This window comes from Heterocephalus glaber, unplaced genomic scaffold (genome assembly GCF_053883595.1).
Source record: "Heterocephalus glaber isolate CG9 unplaced genomic scaffold, H.glaber_assembly_v1.0 deba00001498, whole genome shotgun sequence".
Taxonomy (NCBI): domain Eukaryota; kingdom Metazoa; phylum Chordata; class Mammalia; order Rodentia; family Bathyergidae; genus Heterocephalus; species Heterocephalus glaber.
The window spans coordinates 6,626,985-6,650,827 of NW_028258321.1; the positions used below are offsets into that span (position 1 = coordinate 6,626,985).

General features: G+C 51.0%; 1 protein-coding gene across 3 annotated transcripts in view; it reads left to right on the top strand.

Annotated features, from left to right (window-relative positions):
• The window catches only part of Fbxw4 (F-box and WD repeat domain containing 4), a 76,155-nt gene that overhangs the window by 41,538 nt on the left and 10,774 nt on the right, over positions 1-23,843 (top strand). For all 3 annotated transcript variants that reach the window (XM_087185820.1, XM_087185818.1, XM_087185819.1), the window contains one exon: positions 23,163-23,228. In XM_087185820.1, the coding sequence (XP_087041946.1) occupies positions 23,163-23,228 (66 nt within the window). The remainder of the gene's footprint in view (positions 1-23,162; positions 23,229-23,843) is intronic.

The following is a 23,843-nucleotide window of genomic DNA, read 5'->3' on the forward strand; positions in this document are numbered from 1 at the left end:
GGCCCCTGTCAGTATGTCCAAAGGCCAAGAGTACAATAGCAAGCAGTGGGTGGGGGTCTCAGCTGACCACTGGAGAAGGGAGGGGAGGGCCCGAGAGGCAGTGGAGGGAGAAGCAACCCCCGATGGGAGCCCTTATAGAGGGAGGAGAGGCGGGGGCAGAGAAGGGCCATTTTTGTCCCTAACTCATCAAGCACATCTGCAGAATTGTCCAGGCTGCTGCCTCCTGGTTTCAAAAGGAAAAAATGATCGTTTGATAAACCGTCCCGATTCACCACTTTCTCACAAGGGTTAGAGACCCAGCCCTGACCTCTGTATGATTTCACATCAGGACTGAGCTTTCTTGCCCCACCTCCAAATTGCTAGAGAAACTTTGAAATGTACCCTGTGGCTTTCTCCCCCCCACACCAGTTTCCCACCCCCTCTACCCCACTGGCCTCTCTTTTGCCCCTGGATGCTCCAGAGTGTAGGCAAGTAATTAGTCCCCTCTCTCTGGGGCACAATGAAGCCAGGGTGTTTGGTGGGCTCCTTCCCACTGCTCCCAGGGCTGGGGGCCCCGGGAAGGACCAGGTGGCATGTGCAGTGCGCCCCTGGCCTGTGCTTGCAGTCGCTGGAGGACAGAGCGGGGGTTAGGGACTGATGTGCTCCTGCTTCTCGGAGGAATGTGCAGAGGCTCATGTGTTAATGGTCCCACACAATGCTTGCAGTTTTTCTTCCAGGCAGAGGCATCTTCCGTGAAAGGCTGCCGAACCCCAAGCCCAGGCGAGACGTCTGGCTGCCGCAGTGGTGTTGTTTCCCACCCTGAGCTTAGTCACTTGGAGCTAACATGGGAGACCAACAGCCCGCGTCTCCTGAGAGCCTGATCTTTGTATCCCATGTGTGCTCCCCCTCTGTCCTGTCAGTTTTGTGTGTTCACGGAGTGTTGATTTTAATGCGGGCTTGTGTCAGCCTGGGAGGCCAGGCTGGGGGCCTCAGGTCTTTGTCTTGCAGGGCCTCTTCTTCTTGGAGGGTCTTCGGCCCTGGAGGCTGGTGGCAGATTTGAGAGGTAGGATGGGATGCCAACTCTGGCTGGCAGAGGGTTCCCCCGTCCCTGCGTCTGTCACAAACCACCACGTGGTGCCTAGAAAACAAGAGTGCCTTGGGATGCTCCAGCACACGCTTGCTTGGCACCACCCCACCCCTTGAGGGGGGTGGTTCATTCTACCCTGCAGGCTGCCAGCTTGAAGTGAGTTAAACCCCCCTTTGAGTGAGTCTGGCAGGAGCACAGATTGTGAGCCTCAGGGAGCCAGGGGAGGGCCTGGTTTGCAGGAGTTCGGGGAGGTGGGGGCAAGTAGGAGGTGTTGGGAGAGCTTGAGTGAGCTGCAGAGACTATAGCAGGGGCGAGGGGCAGGAGCCAGCAGGCCCCGAAGCAGAAAGGCAGAGAGGCCTGGGAATTTCAGGAAATCGGCTGAACTGAGGGCAGAGTCCTTGGAAACTAGGGCCTGAGTGGAAGGCATTTTCCTCGGTGAGGGAAACTGGGCAGTCGCAGAACTGCTGGGAACTGTTGAGCAGGATGTCTTGTTTTTCATGTAAGGAGCCGAGGTTGGGGTCTGTACCCCATGAGAGCCCCAGGTATACGCTGGGGAGCCTCAGCCCAGGTGCAGCCCTCTGGCTCTGAGGAGGGCAGGGCCTCTAAGCCCTGGGCATCAGGGAGTCGGTGGCTGGGCCTGGCCTCCAGCCATGACCAGGCCATACTTTGGAAGTCTGTCGTGGCCCTAGGGATAGAGACCTTCCTTTGAGGATCAGGTTTTCAGAACAGGGCTATGACTTCCCTTTCCATACAGATCAGAAGGCAGAGATGGCCCTGGGATGTGCCCTGCAGTGTTCGCCGAGCATAGTGGCCCCTCTGTGCTGCTGTTGGCAGCTTTCAGACTGTCTTGGGCACTGGTGCTGGCCATGCTGCCAGACCAGCAAGGGGGAGCAACTGGAGCTCAAAGGCCTTTGAGGGGCTCAAGTCTCAAAGGGGCACACCAAGAAACAGCTCCATCCATCCAGCTTTAGGTCACTGTTGCAAAGGACATTTCTTTCACTGATAAATAGACATTTCCAGTAATACCCACCCTCTCCTTTTCTCCTTTTACTGTTCTTTTTTCCTTCATTTTCCCAGGTACTGTTTGCCTTCCCCTTTCTTCTATTTTGCAGAGAGCCTGGGAGAGGCTGTGGGTATGGATGTAATGATAATGGGCGACAGTGTCGGGAATGGTCAGCCCGGATCTCCAGGATTGGAGCAAGCACTGTTACTCCCTCCAGGCTGTCCTGTAGGGCCTGGCTGGGAGGCCACAAGAACATCATGCCTGTAAATACACACTCAGTGGAGGAGAGACCCAAGCATGGAAACAAATTAGATATATCGTGGGGGTTCAGCTGGAGAAGGTGACTATCTCTCCCTAATTGGCGCGCAGGCATTTCATTACGAGAGGTGTGCCACGGGCCTCTTTGGGAATTCCCTGGGCTTTGTTTTTCCTTTTAAAAGTATGATTGCATTTAGGGTGGAGAAAGAAGCATGAGTTGCTTTTTGTAACTTTGCAGGAATCGGAATTTAAACCATAGCCCAGCAAGGCAGAGGAGAGGGAGAGAGGACCCCTGGGAAGGAGCTTGGAAGCCTCACTGGTGACAGTAAAAAGCTACATCCCTACCTCTTTTTATTTCTTGATTTTGAGATGGGATCACTCTTAAGTTGCCTAGCCAGCACTTAAACTTGAGGTCTTCCTGCCTCAGCTTCCCAGAGTGCTGGGATTATAGATGTGCACTACCATTCCTGGCTGAATCTCACTTCTGGAACCAAGATTGAAGAATTTGGCATGATAGGAACAATGTTGGCCAGAAAACCTAACTTCTTGGGAGTCTTGATATTTGACCCCCTCCCTTTTTTTATGGTGCTAGGACTCGAACCCAGGGCCTCACACATATTAAGTGCAGTACCACTGAGCTCTACCCCACTGTACATCTGACAGTTTTATCTTCTGCATCTGTAGGGCGTGTAGTGTGTGTAGATGCAGTGTGACAGTCTGGTAAAGCATGGCTGTGCGGCATGCACAGGGACTCGTGCTCAGGGGTCAAGGACAGGTGACTGCCAGTGTGTGCGGGCTTCCTTTCTTCTGGGTCGGGGCAGTCTAGGTTGTCCATGGAGATAACCTGACTCAGATGATGAGTTTGGGTTTATAGTGCCGACTTCTTTCTCTCCTGCTGCTGTTGCTGCAAAACTCATATCCTAAATAAAATCAGTCCCCTAGAGACTCTGATCCAGAGAGCTCGCTCCTAGAAGTGACTGGCTGGAGTTCTGTCTCGTCACTTAGATTGTCTCATGTACAGTGTTCTTAGGGAGGCTGAGGAAAGGTATTGTTGGAGCTTGTCTCTGTGAACAGGGGTACAAAATCTCAGTCATTTTGTATCAGTGCTTGTGACTTCATCAAAGCCCAGAGTTTTTCCTCTTTCCACTCAAACCATTTTTGCTTTTACTACAAGTCTGTACTTGGTTCAGCCTTCCTTATTTATTTATTTGTTTTGCTTTGCTTTTTTGAGACAGGATCATACTGTGCAGCCCAGGCTGGCCTTGAGCTTGCCCTGCTCTTGCCTTGGCATCTTGAGTGCTGGCTGGCATCATAGGTGTGTGTCACCGTGCCTGGCAGGGGACTTCACATACACAGGGCATCTGTCGTGGGGTGGTAGACCTCAGCCCTCACAGAGATTGAATCCCTCCAGTGCACAGCAGCTGCCCAGTGGGTGGGAGAGCCTGGAATTTAAGAGCTCACTGGGTGCTAGCAGAAGGCAGCTCATTTCTGTCTCCCTGTCTTCCTCTTTGTGCCCCTTCTCCCACAGAGAGGGAGAGGACTCCACTGTGTACACTTTACGTCCCCAAAACAAAGGAGAAGAGGTGATCAGAAGAAGCAGTTAGTTCTTAACTCATGAAAGTTAGCTACGCGGGGGCCCAGTCCTGTGCCCTCCTCTTCCCGACCCTGTGTGTGTGTGACTGGCACCCGTCTCAGAGCCTGTACACCTCTAAGTGCTTCAGGCCACAGTAGCTACTGCGGCCTTCCATGCCCACAAGCTAGCACAGCTTCTGAGATGAGCCCTGTAGAGCTCTCTGCTCCACCCTATCACCGTGTTGGTGGCACTGCTTCCTGTGGGTCAGAGCCACCTCCGGAAGATACCTTGAAGAAACACTGTATGCCTGTGTTGGGTCCCATTGTCTCCTTTGCTCTGGGATAGAGAGGAGGAGCTAGGAATACACTTGATGTGTTCTTGGCAAGTATGCATTCCCAGAAGCTTTACTTGCTTCTAGGTTATTTTTGTCCATTCTTTTCCTTGAGCCTTGCCCCTGTGAATTCTCATCCTATTGGAGGCAGCATGCAGGGAGTGCTGCTTTCAGGAACATGTGTGCTGCTCAGGCCAGTTGTATTGGCCTCTGTAGGAAGGAGCTGACAGGCAGAAATAGTGAGGGGCATACACAGCCTAAGCTCCCTGTTGAAATCTCCTCCTCATGGGGTCAGGGGGACATGATTCTGGGATAAGTGGGCTATGGTATCCCCTGGTATCAAGCCTCCATTTGGAAAGCCATGCACACCTGGCCTAGCAACACTGCATAGGTCTGTGTGGCTGTGGGGAGCTTGAAGCCCCAGAGTGGTGTTCTGGGGCAGACTGAAGGGATGCTTGACCCTAACCCTAACCACTATCCTTCTCTCTGCCAGGAGACAGAGAACTCCCCTGCAGGCTGTTTGGGACCAACTCTGGCTCCACTGCAATTTTAAATCTCCAAAGAGGGTATTAGGTGCTGTGGGATTACTGCTACCTGTTCACAATCTGAGTGCTGGTTTTCAAATTAATTGGATTGCAGAAACAACTTCCTTTTATTATTTTTTCAAACAAACTACTCCAAAATCAAAATTTAAAACCCCCAAACCTTTCATCTGTCTCCTTTTCTTTGTGGCTTTATTTGCTGTGTGGTGAAAAGTGTGTTCCCTAGCCTCCTTGGGGCTGCATGCTGGACAAAGTGAGAAACCCAGGTAAGGAGGAAGCCGGTGCCAAAGGGTGGCTGCTGCCCCTCCTGACTCTTCATCGCCTGGCCTGCCCTGGCCACCTCACCGTCTGGGCCTCAGCCCAAACCAGCAAAGGCTCCTTGACCAGCAACAAGGCCCAGCTTTGTTACGCCTGTGGGGGAAATGCTTTCTGGGGCCCAAGGCTCTCCTCCGAGAACCACCTGTGTCTCACAGCCTCCCCGCTGGCCAGGGCTTCCTGGCACAGGGCCCTGCATTCCAGCCAGTAGGCTGTGGTGGGCAGTGGGATGGGAGACAGCTAAGGGGACTGTGCGGTCAGCTTGAGGGGGTCAGATCCAGCCTGCCCCTTAGAGCCCCTGCTTGGCTGAGGATCTCCTGAGACCCTGGCCGGGTTGAAGTGGTCCTGCCTGTCAGCGCTGCCAGGGGGTTTCTAAAGTCCTGCGCAGAACAGAGTGGGGTCTCACTTCTTGCCCTAATTCTCACTGCTTCAAGAGAGGAGCAGTACAATTTCCTTTATTAGGCCATTTCCTTGATCCAGAATCAGTGACATGCTATGGCCTAGCCAGTGGGGGTGGTAATGATGACGGTGACCAGCACTTACAGAGTGCCAGCTAAATGCCAAGCATTATGCCAAATATTTTATATTTCATGTAATCCTCCTTCGCTTATAAGCAAAGAAACTGGCACCTAAGAGAAGTTAGTTAACATGCCCACGGTCACATCTCTTAAAACTCATTTACCTAGCGTTTGTGCCCTGGCATCTGACTCCGGAGATCATGCTTTTTAGCTGCTGTGCTAAAACTGTGCTAAAGTCTTTCGTTTGGGATTAGAACTTGTTGATTGTCTTGAATTGTTTCCAATTAAGAATAAATTCAAGACTTGATCCTCTGGCTAGACTTACTTAAGCTGCTTAAGGGCAAGCCCATGTGAATTTTGCTTCTTCTAGGACACTGCAGCACCTTAGTGTAGGGCTGGCTTGGCGAGCTTGTGGGTGCCTGCTGAAGGGGTGAAGCCCCTGTCTTCGCCTGTCCCCTGTCCCAGCTCAGGGCTTGCCCAGGGATTGTGTGCAGTCAGAGAGCAAGGTCTTCTGTTTGTCAGACAGGCAGCTTCATTGTGGCCAAGGAGGAGGACCTAAGGCTGGTACAGGGGCAGCAGGAAGAATGAAGGGAAGAGTCCAGGCCAGGTGTGACTGGGGAGCCCAGCCAGTTGTCCTGGGCAGCCTGCTGGCCTGCTTGTCGCCTACATGGTGCTAGACTAGGCTGCCTCCAGGAGGAAAGAGGCTGCTCCAAGGGTGGCAGGGACATGAGGGCAAGATCTGGTTTCACATCTCTGATCTTTGAACTGTGTCTGTTGGGACTAGCCACCCTTTAATCTGCAGATTCTTTTATGGAGAGCCCCACATGGAAGGGCCTGAGGCGGGGCTGGGGGTAGGAACATCGTAGAACAGTCGTTTTCATGACAAGGTCTTTTTTTATGTTGAATAAACAGGCAGAAAGTTTGACCTGACCACCACCTACGAACCATGTGCAACCTGCTCCAGCTGCTCCTGGCCAGTCCTGGGTCCTGCCGGGTCAGACTGGTATTAGAGCAGCTTTGGACAGGATCTGGCTCTGGGGTCTTCAGATAGCTCAGAAGGTCTGTGTTAGAGGCAAGAAGGTTGGAGGTCACAGGGCCAATGTTGGTCCCAGTAGCCCCTACCCTTTGCTCTGCCTCTTTTATAAAATCTACTAGATGCTAATTCATAAAAGTGTGGGTTTTTTTTAAAGGTTGAAAAACATTGTCCTAGTGTACCTGGTTTTAATTTTACAGACCAGAAATGTGCAGCCCCCAGGGTTACAGGCTTGCCCAAGGCCCAAGGCCAGGCAGCGTAGGTGTGCCAAGCTGGCACTAATAAGGCCGGCAGCTGAGCCAGCTCTGAGCCCTGCCAGTGCGTCATGGGCCTGCCCTGGCTGAGGCTCTGGGCTTCTTCACCTGGCCAGTAGCTCAAGTCCTCATTCTCTCTCTCACCCATCACAGCTCAGTTTTGCATTTTTTCAAAGAGAAATGCTTCTCTGCTCTGTGTCTGGGGTCAGGGTTCCTCCAGGTCTGTGTAGTTTTCCCCTGGACCCACACTCCAGTCTTTGCACAATGTGGCTCTGACTCCAGCTGAGCCCACGATCATCTCTGCCTCTCCCGGGCCTGGTCACCACTGCTCAGCAGCGGGCCCAGTTTCTCTTGCTTTGCATTCCTAGCAGCCTTTCCCCAAAGCTCCCTGACTGGGGTACCCTCAGGCCCAAACGTGATGTGAGCTCCAGCTCCTGGTCTGCCGGGGTAAGCCAAGCAGATACCGCCCGTGGCCAGCTGCCTTATGGCCATCTCTCTCCTTGAATCCTGCCCCCGGCCTCCACACCATCCTTCCCTGCTCCTTGGTGCATAGCGCAGGCTGTGCCGCCGAATACAACTGACCTGCCCGAGTGCCTCCACTTCCTGCTTAGACCCAGAGCTGGTACACAGCCGTGTGGGTAGTGGACGGCAGCACCTCCCTCCTCGCCAGGCCTGCCCCAGCTGCCCACGGCCCTGGTCTGGCTCACCACAGAGGCAATTCAGAGCCCTCTTTTGTTTGGCTCGCACAGAGCAGCCTGGCCACTGTTCCCACATGCCACAGTCTCCCGCCATTCACTGGAAAGGCTGGAAAGCTCTCAGCTAATTGCGTTGGGCTGAAAATTACCACTTCCCTGTGTTCCCCTGCTGCTGGGGACATTTATGTCACTGCTGTATTCAGGGGGAACAAAGGCACCCTGTAGGGAGGGCCCAGGTACGAATCTGGGGTGGAGGGAGTAATTGCCATCCCTCCAGGTGAAAGCCCCTGCTAAACTTCAGTAAGTCAATTAGGCTTGAGGGGAGGGGCAGAGACCCCCACAATACACTGTTCCCACCAAGCAATTAAAGAAAATAATTTTAGCTTTGAGGACAGAAACTGCTTATTAGAAATTTTGTGGGGCCCCCTCCTCTCCTACCCTAGCCCGCCTTAGGATGAAACAACAAAACGCCTTCCTCAATAGAAGTGTTTCTCCTCCTTCCACTCATTGTGTGGCCTGAAAGCATTTACCCTGGGAGGGCAGTGGGAGGGACAGAGACAGGCCAAAGCAGAAAAAATAGGGGCTCAACACCTGGGCTGATGCAGAAATCACAGCTGCCCAGTGAGTTTGGGTGGAGGCTCTTCGGGCAGTGTCCTCGGGCATGTGCAGAGTATACTCCTGTGGACACGCATGTACCCACAAGACCACCATCCACTCCTCAGCATGAGTGGGTACTGAACAATGGGTGTGTCTGTACGCAGCAGCCTGGGTGTCCCCACACCACCACACAGTACTGCCATGTGACTGTGTGTTTGTGTGTGTGTGCGCGCGCGCGTGTGTGCTGCCCGTACATTCTCAGCAGAAGATGGCAGGGCCAAGACAGCCCAGCTGGGCATGCGCCTCTTCCCGAGACTGTGACTGGGCCCATGTTTTCCAAACACTAGCACCTGGGAGTTGAGCTATAACGTCGCTTTCAGCTTCAGACTGTTGTCAGCGGCAGGCTGAATGAGTGGCCAGCAGCCACCTGCTGGCCCTGGGCTGGGCATGGTTGGAGAGGAGCAAAGCCTGGACGTGCTCATCTCCACAGTATTGCTCCCCGTGTTGCTTGGGTTGAGGATGAGGTGTGGAGACTCAACGGGAAGAAATCAGAGGCCTGGCCTGGCACATGCCTCCTGGTATCTAGCTTGGCTAATACGGCTTTGGGAGCCCAGTTCACAAAGCCTCATCCTCCCTCGTTTCTGTGGAGAAACACAGGCTGGGGAGGTGAGGAGTCTTGACCTTCTATGGGGAGGGCATCAGGAGGAGAGGCTGACTTGTGCCCTAAGGATCTGTAACTTGTGCCTTCCCAGGTTGCATGTGCCACAGATCACAGGTGGCGAAGGCCCACACCCTACATCTTGGCACTTACAGGGAGGGCTGGTGGCGCTGATGGTGGGCATGGCATTGAGTCAGGCCTGCCCTGGCCCCAGTGCTTCCCTGGGGCTCATGATGTGTTTGGCTTTCCTTCCAGTGTTCCAAAGTGGAGAAATTAAACATTGAGGGGTAGACCTTTCCCAGAAATCAAATATGCCAGGTTCTTGCCTACCAGAGGGCCTTAGGAGGCAGAATTTGGTGCCTACAGGCTGGCAGTGGAGGGGAAGGGTTATTGACAAAGCTGTCTGAGCAGGGCCGTGGGGTGAGGCTCGGTGGGAGGCAGAGGCAGCTGGATGTACAGGTCTTGCAGGGCGGCCTGGCGTGGCAGGGCTGGGGGAGCAGGAAGGGGCTGCACACTGGCAGCTTCCACACGGTGGCCTGTGAGGTGAGGAAGGAGATGGATCTTCAGAGCCTCTGAGGTCAGGCGCTGGCCGGCGTCACCTGTGATTTCGAAGTGTGTCTGTGATACCGAGATGCACATGTACCCACTTGTGTACTACGCGGTGATATGTTTGTGATGAGTTTTATATGCCATGCGGTATCATTTATTATTTTTATACTCCAGAGTGTGATTTTCTATGAATGGGTTTTGGTTCCCTCATACCCAATTTCTGACTTTCTGACCTGGAGGCCAAATTCATTTAAAAAAGAGCGAGAGGGTTTGGAGGGCACTGTTTTAGGTGTGCGTGTACATTTTGTTTTGTTTTTTGTTTAAGAAAAAAGAAAATTTAGCTGAGTGTGATGGTGTACGCTTGTAATCCCAGCACTCAGGAGGCTGAGGCAGGTGGATCGCCAGGAGTTCAAGGCCAGCCTGAACTGCATAGCAAGACCCTGTCTCAAAAAAAAAAGCAAACAATAGTAAAGAACAGGCTGGGGATTTAGTTCGGTGGCGCTGTGCCTGCCTCACAAGCGCAGGCACAAGCCGCAAGGTCCTGAGTTTGATCCCTGGTACGAAAAGAAAAGAACAAATTTTGGGGTTTTTTGTTTGTTTGTTTGTTTGTTTGCTTGTTTCAGACAAGGTCTCGATTTGTGTTCAGGCTGGCCCTGAATTCACTTTGTAGCCCAGGCTGGCCTCGAACTCCTGGCGATCCTCCTGCCTCAGCCTCCCAGAGTGCTGGGATTACAAACCTGTGCCACTCTGCCTGGTTTCTGCTGTTTTCATAAAGGCTAAATTTCTCCATGATATCCAGTCCCAAGGTGTCTTTGTGAATGACGGCTGAGCTTGGAGATGTTGGCTACTGGATCTCAAACAAGCAAGAGTCTAGAAGGAACTGTCACACCAAAACATTAACCTCCTCTCTCTCTTACTAGTGGGCCAGTTAGGAATTCCACATGCATCCTAGTGCTGGTGCCCTTGGATAACGCACCTTCTTCCAGTGTAGAGGTGTAGAAAAGAACCTCGCTGTGGACATAAAAGGTTGGATGAGTGAACAGTGGCCTGGAGGCATCCCAAGGGCAGGGCAGAGAGGCCTGGATTTGTCAGTTTCTAGGATGACACAGCCTGACCTGGCCAGGCCTCCTCTAGAGGAAAATGACTAGCAGGCCACATGAAGGATTAGACCCCCAAAATAGGGCTTCTCTCCCAGACAGGGTGAAAGACAAGGGCTTCCTGCTTAGTGCCATTGCCAAGAAGGGGTGAAATCTTGGGGAAAGACAAAGTTCAAGGTCAAGGTTCCTGGGGTGCTAATTAATCTGGACATGAGGGCATTCTTCCGGTTTGGCCTCTCAAACAGCTACATTATCGAATTCTTGCAGGAAAGGAACACTTCTGCTGTCTCCAGTCTGATGATTTTTTTTTTTACTACCCTCCTAACATATGCCTCAGTCAACATGGCCAGTGCCAGGTTTGGGGGACCAAGAAGGAGTTGACACATGTGTATTGGTTGGATTTTGTGCCAAAGTTTGCTGCTGGCACTTTACAGAGTTCTCTTTTCTTTTTTTTTGGTTGGTACTGGGGATTAAAGTCGGATCCTTGCACTTGTGGGGCAGGGGGCCGAACCACTGAGCTAAATCCCCGGCCCCAAGCTGTCTTTTCTTGAGGAATAGGCTTTATGTACTCTGTACATAGAATGGAGGTCTTGTCATGGATCCTACCTCTGAGGTCCTGCTGTGTGTAATTCACGGTGCACAGCAGGCAAGCCCAGCTGATCTCTGTAAGCATGATACCCCTCTCTTGTCATTGCCTCTGCTCACTACCCCAGTAGCCTTCAGAGTCATGAGGGAAATCCTGCTGCAGCACACTGGGTTGAAGAATGTAGAGCTTCACCTCACCGCCTCTTTCATCCAAGTTAATGGAAGGAAATTAGCCCATAGATGCAGATGGTGGTGGTGAACCCTTAGGTGGACATATCCTCTGTCTTCCTCTTCTGAGCTTGCTGAATGTCACTGTGGGACTCTGGTGATCGATCATCAAGGCCTCTTTGAGCCCTGCTATGGTTATGCGGCCACTGGATGAGGGAGGCCGTGCATTCGGGGAGGGGATAGTGTGGATGGACTCTCAGCAGTGACAGTCATTTGGGTACAGTGTCAAGTACCAGCTCACTGGTGTGGGCTGGGCCAGATCTCAGTCTCTGATGGGCTCATGAGGGAGTTCAGATCATCTCTTGGAAGACACTTCTAGTTTACTCTTTACAAAGAGTGTGGTTAGACAGGAGGTTGGGGAAGTGCTTTCAGCAGCAGCAGTGAGCCTGGAGTTCTCCCAAGGCTGCTGCCCCAGATCTCCACCACTCGGAAGCTGGCCACATGCAGGGTCCCTGTCAGGTCCAGCACAGAGCCAAACGTGGTTTGTGTGATTTAATTCAGTGTCTATTGATATGCAGCCCATCTTCAGGCAACTTCAAAATGAATAGTTTTTATTACCATCCTCCTTTTAATAGAGTCCTTTTTCTTTTTTGGCAGTACCAGGAATCGAATTCAGGACCTTGCACTTGGGAGGCAGGTATGGTGCCACTGAGCTAAATCCCCGGCCCTTCTGTTCCTATTTTTTAACAATTTAAAATACAAGGACTACAAAGTAAAAATCTCCATCAGTTGCCTGGGCCTCTCCCCTCCATTCCTTTTTTTGTAGGAGGTCTGGTGTGGTCACTCGAGATCTTTACATCGAGTCGAACAGCAGTTGCCATATAATTTCACATCAGCATGCACATATGCAAATGCCTGGCCTTGCTTTGTCCTGGGCTGTGTTACACATTTATTCTGTGCCCGAGTACCCTGTGTAGAACACTGCCTCTGCCACATGCTCGGAACTGCTACCTGTCAGCTCAGAGTAGCATGCATGTGCCCTCGTCTGCTGATGGGTGCTCAGGGCTTTCCAGTGCTTTGGTGCCATAAACATCCTTGGGGGCCGGGGACGTAGCTCAGTGGTGCTGGTGCCTGCTTCACAAGCACAAGGTCTTGAGTTCGATCCCTGGTACCACAAAAAACAAACCAGAAACTACGCTTGGGAAGCACCTGTGCGCTGGCCCAGCTGTGCGTATGGTCGGAAAGTGAGCTCGAAAGTTCACAGGCCACCCAGTTGCCCTCCAGTTGGACTCGATTGGATTGTTTACTCACAGTGTGCACGTTCACGGCTTCCTCTCATGCTTACAGGTATTGGCTAATGTATCTGGTCTGTGAAAAAGTTGACCGCTCTAGTGGGTCAAACATGGTGCCTGGTTTGGAGAGTGGGCGTAGCACAGTGATGTGGGGTAGACTGCACTCTGTCCACCTGCAGTCGAATCATGACCCTCCGGAGGCTGTGTGGCCTGGGTGAGTCACGTAGCCTCTCTTTACTCAGCTCCCTCACATGTGAAAGAAGGGAACGCTGACAGTGCCTGCCTGATGTGACTTAGAAACAAAAAAGTCTTTTACTGTGGAAATTTTCAAAATATACAGAAGTAGAATAATCTCCAACTTATTCCTGTGTACTTTACCTTCCCGTATTATTTGGAAACAAATATCAAGCATACAAATATCAAGCATATTCGTGAATATCTTAGTACATACTCTCAAAGATACTGATGCTTTTTTTTTTTTTTTTTGAGACAGGGTCATGATGTGTAGTTCAGGCTGATGGGCTGGGGAGGTAGCTCAGTGGCGCCTCTGCCTTGCAAGCACAAGGTTCTCAGTTCAATCCCTGGTATCGAAAAAAATACATGTATATGTAGTTCATGCCATCCTTGAGCTCACTATGTAGTTGAGAGGCTGGCCTCAAACTCATGGCAATCTTCCTGCCTCAGCCTCTGAGTGCTGGGATTGCAGGTGTGTGCTACCATGCCCAGTTAATAATGCTTTTTAAATATAATTACATTATCACACCTAGAAAAATATGGTTAGATATGTTGGAATGTTTTAAAAGTTAAACAGACTAATCTGTGGAAAGTGCCTAGAACAGTCAGTAATATAGTAAATGCTATGTATTTGTAGTTATTTTTGATGTTTTTCTAATTTGCAATTCTTTGATTGCTGTAGGTTTAACACTATTTCACATGGTTTTTGGCCATGCATATTTTTTCATTTCTACATCCCCAGCACACACACCATACCACTTTGAGACAAGAGTCTGGATGGGTTGGCTGGGTTGGCTGGTCTAGGCTCAAACTTTTTTTTTTTTTCGGCAACCTAACTTTATTCATCAGAAAATGGGCAGATGGACCCCCCAGGGAGGTGTGTGCCCCTAGGCCCTGGCTCCTTCTACTTGGACCCTAGTGAAATATGCCCTCCCCAATGCCAAGGAGAGACAAAGAAAGGAATCCCACTGTCTTATGTGACGCGGAGAGTAGAAATCTGGTCAACTCTCCTAAGGCTCCCAGTGGAGGTTGGGCACCCCAGATTACGTGGTCCCAAAGCCAGGTGGAGATGCGCCCTCCACCACCCGGGGTAAATGCCCAACCCCAGCTTTTTGATCAGATTGGGAGGGAGCCTTCTAAGATTATGAGAGGCAGAAGTGGCTCTACTTGCACCTGAGAGATTCTACCCTCAAACCCAGGAGAGCCGAGGGGTTCTGGCTGAACACAGAGGTTCAAGATCATTCCAAGGCCCATGAGTTGCCAAAATACCCAAATGACACTGATGTGCTGTGGCTGCAAAAGCTGAGGCAGTGGGCAGGAGGGGGAAGGAGGCAGGGAAAGAACCTACAAACCCCCAACAGAAAAGCCAGAAGCAGAGAAGGGCTGGCCCCAGAGGCTGGCATCTGGTTGGGCCTTGGCTTGGCCGGAGGAGAGCACAGCCAACAGTATCAGGGCCCTTGCATAGTGACATACTCCCCACCCCCAGCATTACAGGGACCCACCAGGAACAGAGAACTATGTTACCCTGCCCCTAGATGCAGTCTTCCAGACTGTCCCACATGCAACCAAGTCCTGGATGTATGGCTTGAGGCTTGGCAAGAAGCCATGGGGGCAAGAGGGGATTCAGGACAGGACCAGAGGTGAGGTGCTGATGCTGCCCTAGCACAGGTTAGGCTCAAACTTTTGATGTTCCTGCTTTACCTACTAAGAAGCTGGGATTACGGGCATGCAACACCACACCCAGTTTCCACATATGTATTTTCTATCAATTACTCCTTCATATTTTTCTCATATATCTACTTTTCCCCTGTGATTTGTAAGTTCTCTGTGTATAGTCTCTTGACTATTTTATATACATACATGGTAACTCCTTTCATCTTATTGCTTATGTGTAGAAGTTGTTATTTGCATGTTGGTTCCATCGTCTTTGCCTTTATAGCATCAGGGTTCTGTGTTGGTCTTAATATCTTTCTGCGATTATAAAATTATTTTCATCTTTTTAATCCATCTGAAAAAAAAGTGCACTGGGTGGTCAAGCTCTAATTTTATTTTTCCAAATGTGTATCCACTGGTTTCCGTATCATTTGTTCTTTGGCTCACCTGCTCATCCACTGTCTTTAAGTGTAGGCTCCATTCAGGGTTTAATAATTCCCCACAAACACATGGATACATCTTGGGATTCTCTTTTCTGATCCATGGACCTATCTGCCGCTTCAGTGCGAATGTCACACTACAGTTTTACATTGTGTTTTGATCTGATAAAACAACTTATTGTTCTGTTTCAGACACTTCTGGGTTATTCTTGTACATTTCTTCTTTCAGCTAATTTTAGAATCAGTTGAATAAGTAAAAAAAATCTTGTTTAGATGGGACTGTACTGAATGTGTAGATGAATTAGAAGAAAGCTGACTACTTTATATCTTGAGACTTCTGTCCAGAAACATGATACATTTCTTCACTTAACTATTTTATATCCTTCAGTAAAGTCTTATGTTTTACATATGGGTCTCTTCTGGGTTTTTGTTTGTTCATTTCTCCTGGTCTTTTGTTAGATATACTCTTAGATATTTTTTTGTTTGTTTGTTTGGGGGTTTTTTTGGTGCCGGGGATTGAACTCGGGTCCTTGTGCTTGCAAGGCAGGCGGCGGAACCACTGAGCTAAATCCCTGGCCCGAGATATATTCTTAGATATTTTTACAGTTTTAAAACCTTTTGTGAATGTATATTTAGTTACATTTTCAGGTGGTCATCACTGATGTGTAGTAATAGCAAACCTCTGTGGGTGTGTGCCATACACTGTTCTAAGCATCTTATCCCAAATCACTTTTACAAGCCTGTGCCTAAGCACTATTATTATTTGTTTTACAGTTAAAGAAACTTAAGTACACTTGTCCATTTTTCATTACTATAACAAATTACCTGAGGCTGGACAACTTTATGAAGAAAAGATTTTGGCTCAAGATTCTGGAGATCCAAAGTTGGGGAGCCATGTCTGATGATGGCCTTCTTGCTGGTGGAGCTCTGGGATGGGGCAGGGCATTGCATGGCCAGAGGCGGGAGACATGGATGTGTCTTTGTGTCTTCTGGTCTCTCTTAGCTTCTCACAGTCAGTCATGGAGCCTCCATCCTGATGACTTGATCTAACCCTAATCACCTCCAAGGCCCAATCTTAAAAGCCGTACTTGAGTTGAGTTTCCACCCTCTGAGTACCTCATGATAGTGATTTCGTTTCAACACATGAACCTTTAGGGGATACTCAGATTGTAGCACTGGCTAACCTTTAGCAAGGTTAAGTAACTTAGGGCCGGGGATTTAGCTCTGGTTCTACCGCCTGCCTGGCAAGCGCAAGGTCCTGAGTTCGTAACTTGCTGGGGTTGCACAGGAACTAAGTGGCAGAGCCTGGCAGCAACACCTGTACCACTTCTGACCAGTGGACCCTTCCAAGCAGCACACAGCCCTTCATCCAGCCCTGGGATTCAGGTCTGTTGGATTTTTAGGCAGATAGTTTCACTGCCTGAAACTTGGCCATATATAGCTTGTCTCCATGCCTCCTTTGTGGATGCTTGATTTCTCAGGAAGTGTGCTCTGGTCAGCTCTTTTGCCGTGGAACGAATTGCCATTTCTTTCTTTCAGGTGAACACATAGGAGTTGCCTCTGTTTCTGGGCCATGTAAATGGAAAATGTAGTTCAGAAACTTTTCCTGGCTGCTCCTAGCACATCTTGTTCAATTCAGTAGATTGAGTGAACATGTGTCATCCTGGTGTGTTTTATTTGTTTTTTATTTCCTTAATGCTTTTCCTTTCCATTAGTTCTGTTTCCGTCGCTCAGGTCACTGATTCTTGAGTCGAGTGAGTGTGTTTGGGAAGAGCAGCCTTACAAAAGCTGCCTTTTGTCTGGCCTGCGCCATAATCTTCTGTCCTTTTACTATTGGTTATAGTGGAGAGTGGCCGTTTGTGTGTCTCTGTCAGCCTTTCCCAGCTGTGGACTGCACTTCTCCAGGGGCACTTCCTCAGCTCTGCCTGTTGGTGTTGCAGTGAGGTGATAAAGCAGTGGGTGCTGCACCACTCTGTCCTCAGTGGGTGTGGCTGGGAAGGCCCAGTGTGTGGGACATGTGTGTAACTGGGAGGTGACCCAGACCCCTGCAGCTATGGGAGTCAGGAGAGGCCAGTGGAGCAGCTCCTGCTGAGCTGGGGCTTCTCCCTGGGGCTTCAGCTGGCCATGGTGGGGCCCCGCTGCTGACACTGGCCACAGCAGGCAGCTCACTGTCCAGTCTGTCTGCTCTTAGCGTGAGTCAGGAGCACAGTGTGTGGCCAGATTATGTTTTCTCTTGCAGAATGTAAATACGTGTTTTTCTCTGTAAAAAGTAATATATACTCATGGAGGAAGATATGGAAAATAAAGAAAAACTTTAAGTTTTAAGTAGGAGAAAAAATTGCTTACAACTCTGTTGCCCAAATATGTTCACTTTCAGCATTTTAATGTGTTTTCTCCCGCTTTCATGCACAGAGTATTTTTTGTAAATAGTTATAATATGCCAGGCGTGATGGTGAATCCCTGTAATCCCAGCACTTGGGAGGCTAAGGCAGAGGATCGCCATGAGTTTGGGACCCTGTCTCCAAAAAAGTTATAATGATGCTGTCTGTACCTACTTCTCTCTCTCTCTTCCTCTCTCTTCCTCTCTCTTTTGTTTTTGTTTGTTTGTTTTCTGTTTTAAGGCAGGGTCAGACTGGCCTTGAACTCTCTATGTAGCCCAGGCTGTCCTCAAACTCACAGTGATTCTTCTGCCTCAGCCTCCCACCATAGGCATGCACCACCACACCGTTTTCCTTTAGGACAGTATGTCATAAGCATCTCGCTGTATTTTTGGGAAGAGCGTTGTAAATGACCACGTATATCCCTTAGAGTAGATGAGCCACCATTTATCTTCCAGGCTTTGAGTCTTGGCCCCTAGCAGGCAAGGCAAGGCAAGGCGTGCCTTCTCCTCCCGAGGAGCCCACTGTGGTGCAGTCACCCGTGAAGCTGGCTAGCCTTCTGAATTTACATTTCTGTTGGCTTCCTCTCCTGGAGGGAACAGTGTGCCAGTGGCTGTGTGAGATGGAACTTGTTTGTTTGCCATAAACTTTACTCATTCGAGCTTTGGATAGGCCTCTTGCTCTTATTTTTTTTTTTTTTAGTTCATGAACCAAATTGCATTTGGTTCTTAGGCCTCCCCGCCCCCCTTTCTTCCTAGACACCACTGTTGACAGAAGCCCCACAAGCACACTTCCAGCCTCGAGATGGGCAGCTGTGCTTCCCCAGCTGCAAGGTAGGGTGTTTGCAGGAGAGAGAACAAGGTACCTGTGTCCCTCTCCACCCTTCCAGGCACATTGTTTCCCCACTGGCTGGTGACCAGGGTTCCCTGTTGGGAAGCTCTTAGCGCTGGCTGCTGTCCACTCTCACCTGCCCCTGTCTGACTTCCTTTGCCCTCCTGTTCCCGCTCCCCGGATGTACTGCTCCTGCGGCCCCTCCCTGCCAGCCAGTTTGTGTGATGCTCTCGCCTCCGTGCGCAGGCCTTGGGACTCAGCCTGTGCCGATGTCGTGGCGGAGGTAGCAGATGGCGGTGGTAGCAATGAGACCTGACATGTTCTAATGACTCCCTCCTTCCCACCCTTGCTGGCTGAGCCGATGGAGGGGCAGGGGTTCCCTTGAGGTATTTAAGGAGAGAGCCAAGGGAAATCGGGGGGCCCCAGGTGCCGATGAGGCCTGTGACCTTTGTTGCTATAATATCAGTGTTTCACAAGCAGGGCGGTTCGGGAGCCCACTTGCAGCCCATCAAAAATTGATTTAATTGCAATTTTTCCTCCAATTAGGAGCACTGGAGCCTGACTAATTGGAGTAATAGAGAGTAATAAGGCTCAGATAAAAAGGCTTCCTCGGCTGCCTTTGTATCTTGTGTCAGTGCCTGTCAGAGGTCAGAGAGCTTGCGTATTCTATTAGGCAGCCCGGCCTTCATTTGTACAAATTAGTTTACCCAACAGTAATTAAAATGCCAGTGCGGGTCGAAGAGAACTGAATACACTTGATGGGCATGTGGGTGAGCGATGTGACAGCTTGGGTGGGCTCCCTCGCCAGAGTGTGTCACCCTAGGCTCAGGGGGCGGCTCCCGGCCAGCCCCGGGCACAGCTGCTGAGCATGGCACTTCTGCACCTGCCTCAGCAGGCACGTCTTTCTTCTCCCAGGTACGGTCATTTGTCCATTTGTTGGGTCACTCATTCATTCCCCATAGGCATTTGAGCTTTCAGTGTGTGTCAGGTACTGAGCACACAGACAAGACCAACCTAAAATGTAGCCCAGGTAAGTTTATGGGGCAAGGGCCTCTGAAATCACGACTGACCAGGGTTTGGAGCCAGTCCTAATAACTCGCTAGTTACGTGAGCTAGAATGTTTATTACCTCTCTGAGCCTCAGTTTCCTCATCTGTAAAATAGGGAAAGTGGTACCTACTGCATAGGGTTATGAGAATTCAGTGGGACAATGCTTTTGAAACATTTGCTCAGCATCTGACACACAGTGATTACTCAGTAAATCAGTCAACCTTCGATATCTGTGGAAAGTTGTTTCCAGGGCCACAACGCCCATCGATACCAAAATCTGCAGATGCTCACATCTCTTGTATAAAGTAGCATCGTGTTTGTGTGTAACCTATGTACCTCTGCTATATTTCAGACCTGCTCTAGATTGCTTCCTAATACAATGCTATGTATTACATAAGTGCTATGTAAATAGTTGTTACATTGTATTACTGAGCACAAGAAAGCCATGTTCAATAAAGATGTAATTGTTTTTTTCTAAATTTGTTTTTTTTCTTTTGGTACCAAGGGATTGAACCTCAGGTCCTTGTGCTTGCGCAGCAGGCAGTGAAACCACTGAGCTAAATCCCCGGCCCTTTCTAAATATTTTTGATCAGTGGTTAGTTGAATCCATGGAGCCAAAACCTACAGAATGTGGAGGGCTGAGTGTGTTAATGTTATTAAGAGGGCCTACATTAGCCGGGTGTGGTGGCGCACGTCTGTAATCCCAGCACTTGGGAGGCTGAAGCAGGAAGATCTCTGAGAGTTCGAGGCAGACTTGGGCTGTGTAATGAGTTCAAGGCCAGCCTGAGCTATATTGTGAGATCCTGTCTTGAAAAAACACAGGGGCCTAAGCTAATGCAGCAGCCGTGAGTAGGGATCTACCTGCTCTTCAGTCTGTTCACGCCCCACTAATTTTAACTCCCCTTCTTACCTCCCTCCCTTACTTTCCATGTCTTGTTACCTCTGTCCCTCAACTTGTACACAGAACTTCTTCTGGTCAGGTAGGCTGAGGATCCAGGCAAGGTTTGGGACAGAATTGCGAGAGATCATAAAAGGCTGGCTTCTGGCAAGGGCTTTCTGGTCCCTCTCATTGAGCAGAAAGCGCACGTGTGTGTGTCAGTGTGCGTGTGCTAACATTGACTTTAGGTACGGTTGGTGTTTCTGTTGTGCTTACGAAGGGCTTCTCCCTTCTCCGACAGTGTGTGACTGCCATGTGTGCTCAGCTCTGTGTCTTCCGAGGGACCACGCGGCTGGCTTCCCAGCTGTGGGCTCCGGGAGCCCTTCTTATGCATCCCCTCAGATTTGTACTGAGGCCTTCTGGACCGGCAGCGTGCTGGGCCCGGAGGGCCACGAGCAGTCCCTGGTCACCATCCCTTTGCTCAGGAAAGGAACAGCATGTTTTCATTTCGCTGACCTGCAGATATTTCTTGAGAGCTGTCGACGTATTTAGCATAGGACCCTGCGTAGTGAGGGAGGGGGAGCAGAGCGCGTTGCCTGTAGGCCTGAGGGCGGAGAGCTTGGAGAGCTGAGGGCCACGTCCTGCCTCCTCAGCCGCAGTCTCGGGGAGGGGACAGGATGTGGGGCACAGTCCCGTGTGCAGCTGCAGCACACTGGTAGGTTCGCTGACACTGACGGGATAATGTAGGTGTCCTTTGGGCCCCTTCCTTCCTCTGCTCCATGTGTCTGTCACACCCTCAGGGAGACTGCACTTGGTTGGGGTCATCTTTCTCATCTGGCCGGTGGCTTTTGCCTCTTTCTTCCTAAGGACCATGGTAATTGAGGAGCGGGGCAGAGCTAAGCACGGCCACAAGTAGTTGGGAACAGTTCAAGGTGTGCGGCACCGTGTTTGCAGCCAGCCTGACCCCTGCGCCCCGAGCCGTCCTCCCGGCTGGGGTGAGTCCTGGTGGGTGTCCCCCAGCAGGGCCTGGCTCAGTCTGCTGGGCTGTCGCTTGGGTGTTTTCTACTGGGTATTAACTCTCGTGAAGCTCAGGTCCTCGTAAGTGCCAAGAGGACACTGTTTTTTCTCCTCTCCTCCCTGCTTCACAGAGCTTGGGCAAAGGAAGGGACAGCTTTTGAAAGGAACATTTATGGTTCTCATGTCCAGGTAGTCAAGAAAGCCCTTCCCAGGCTGTGAAAGTGAGGGCCTGCTCTCGGGTGGGTGGGTGGGCGGGTGGGCCAAGAAGAGGAGAGTAGTCCCGGGGAGCACACTTGTATCCCCTGCCCGACCCCCATGCCCACTCCTGCCCTGCCTGCTGGGAGGTCAGAGCTGCGGGAGTGGCAGGGATAAAGGCTCCAGGTTTCTCTTCCTCCTACTTACTGACTTTCCTTGGGCCCATGGCCAGTCAGAAGCCTGCTGTAGGCGTCCTTAAGAGATGCCCACAGGCCCAGGGGTTTAGCTCAGTGGTGCCCACCTGCCTCGCAAGCGCAAAGTCCTGTGTGCGATCCCCGGTACCACACACACAAAAATGTGAAACATGCCCACGTGCCTGTGCAGGCATCCTTCGCCTGGGTCCCACTCCTCAGGAGTCCGAGAGCCCAACCCTTAAGTTTCCAACCTGAGGTAATTGGCTTTCGAAGTTCCTCATGGATTACCCTGAAGAGAAAAATGGGAGGAGGAGGGAGGCATGGGGAATGCCTCCCAGCTTTGCAGTTTGGCGCTTCAGTGTCCAGTGGCTGCTTCCCAGGCTGGGCGCTCCTTGGGCATGGAGGAGTGGCTGTCCACAGCCCTGTGGGTCAGGAGGAAGCTGGGGTGGCAGGGCGCGTCCCTGGAGGAAGTCCTGGCTTTCAGCCTGAGAGCCCTGGGTAACGGCCGTGTCTTGTCAGCTTGGGGCTGACAAGTGGACACCACCCCTGCAGTTTTGGTGGTGAGTGAGCAGTTTGGCCAACGACTGCCTTAAACTTCTCTCTCAGCAGCAACTGGCAGTCCGCGTCCCACCTGGGCCCAAATGCTGGCTTCTTCAGTGGCCTCCCTGTGGAGGTGTCTCCACTGTCACGCTTGAGAAAGAACGCGGATGCTGGGCTGCTGCTGCCCACATTGCTAACGTGTCATTAGTGCCCAGTCTCCCTCCTCCTCATGAGGCATGTAGGGACAGAGCCCCCGGCCTCGGGGCTTCTGAGGGACACAACTGCTTCCAGCTTTCCCCCCTGCCAGTCATGCTTTCAAGGCTGGGCTTCCGGAAGGCTTCCCTCCCTACCCCTGCCAAACCCCCCATCAAAGGAATGGCCAGGCTCAGAGGCCTGTGCGTTCTGGTCCCAGCACTGGGACAGCCAGTGCCTCCCATGACAGCGGTGCCTCCCATGGAGTGTGTGCCTCCCCTTACAACAAAACTTCGAAGACTATGTTGAGTTTTTAGGGGTATAAGAGACACTGGAAAATATGGTCAGTCTTTTTGTTCCCTCTCAGCTCCTCTTGGCAGTGTCTGGCAGCATCCCTGGAGGACTCTTCCCAACCCCAGCCCCAGGCCCCAGTGGTCCTGACTGCCTGACCCTCACATTCCTCACCCTGTACGGCAGCATTTACTCACCCACGGGATTGACTCCTTTCCTGTCTGTCCTGTTCTCAGCGCAGTGTTCTATACCTGCCCAGTGCTTGTTCCTCATTGCCAGACTCGCCCTGGCCTTACCCTTAGGAATGTTCCCACCGCCCCGCTCTGACTAGGCCTCATCCACCAGTCCCCAGCAGCATGTTCCCAGGCGGGCTGAAGGCCTGTGCGCTCAGGCTTCATACTGCTACAACCCACAGGTTTGCTCTGTGGGCTCAGACTTGCCCATCTGCAGGTCTGTTTTTATGGTGGGCATTGAAGCCACAACCCACTCTGAGCAGCAAGAGCAGCTATTCCTGACCCTGTGGGTCCTCTGGCCAGGCACCCCTGGGAGGTGACAGCCCTTCTGCACTCCAGGTTGTCTTCCCACCGCTGCTCTGGTCATTCTCTCTGCTCCCTCTCTCCTTCTGACTTAACCCCATGGTTCCCCGGGGAGCATGCTCTGCATTTCCAATTGTGTAGCCATTTCTGCCATGAGTTCTGACAAACCAGACCTAACCCTGCTCTCTTTTTGTTTGGCAGCTCTTTTGTGACTGGGACGGCTTGTTGTGCCCACTTTTCACCCCTGAGAATCTGGGACCTCAACAGGTAAGAGATTCCTGAACCTACGTGATCTAGTGCAGATGGGGCGGGCAGCTTCGAGGCAGCAGAGGGAGGTGGCCGAGCAGCCTCTGCCTCGGGTGCCAAGAGGTCGTACGGGGAGGCTGAGGAGGACTCTGCCATGCACCCACTGGCAGTTGCTGGGGCTTGCTTGAGGAGTCTGTTGAAGTAATGATAGTAGGTAAATAATTTCATGGAGAATTTTTGATAACAGTTTGGATTGATGATACCCTTTCTCCGAGGAGTGCTTGGCTATGTGCCTTACAGAATCTATAAAAATAATTGTACAGAACAGTTAAAATACATCCAGGTTTTATTCACAGTTCTCTGCTTTGGCAGGCTTGACAAATTCCTGTCTACCTGTCTGCCATTCTGCTGTTAAAAGAAATTATTTTGAAATAACTATAGATTCATAGGAAGCTATAAAAGTAGGATAGAGAAATACTCGTGTAACATCTTACATAACATAGTAAATGTCAAAGCCAGGAACCTACACTGGTGGAGCCCACAGACCTTTATTCGGATTACGTGGATTGTGAATGTGTTTGTCATGCTGCGTGATCCTGTCACATGTGCAGATTCGTGTGCCCCTCTGCCAGTCCA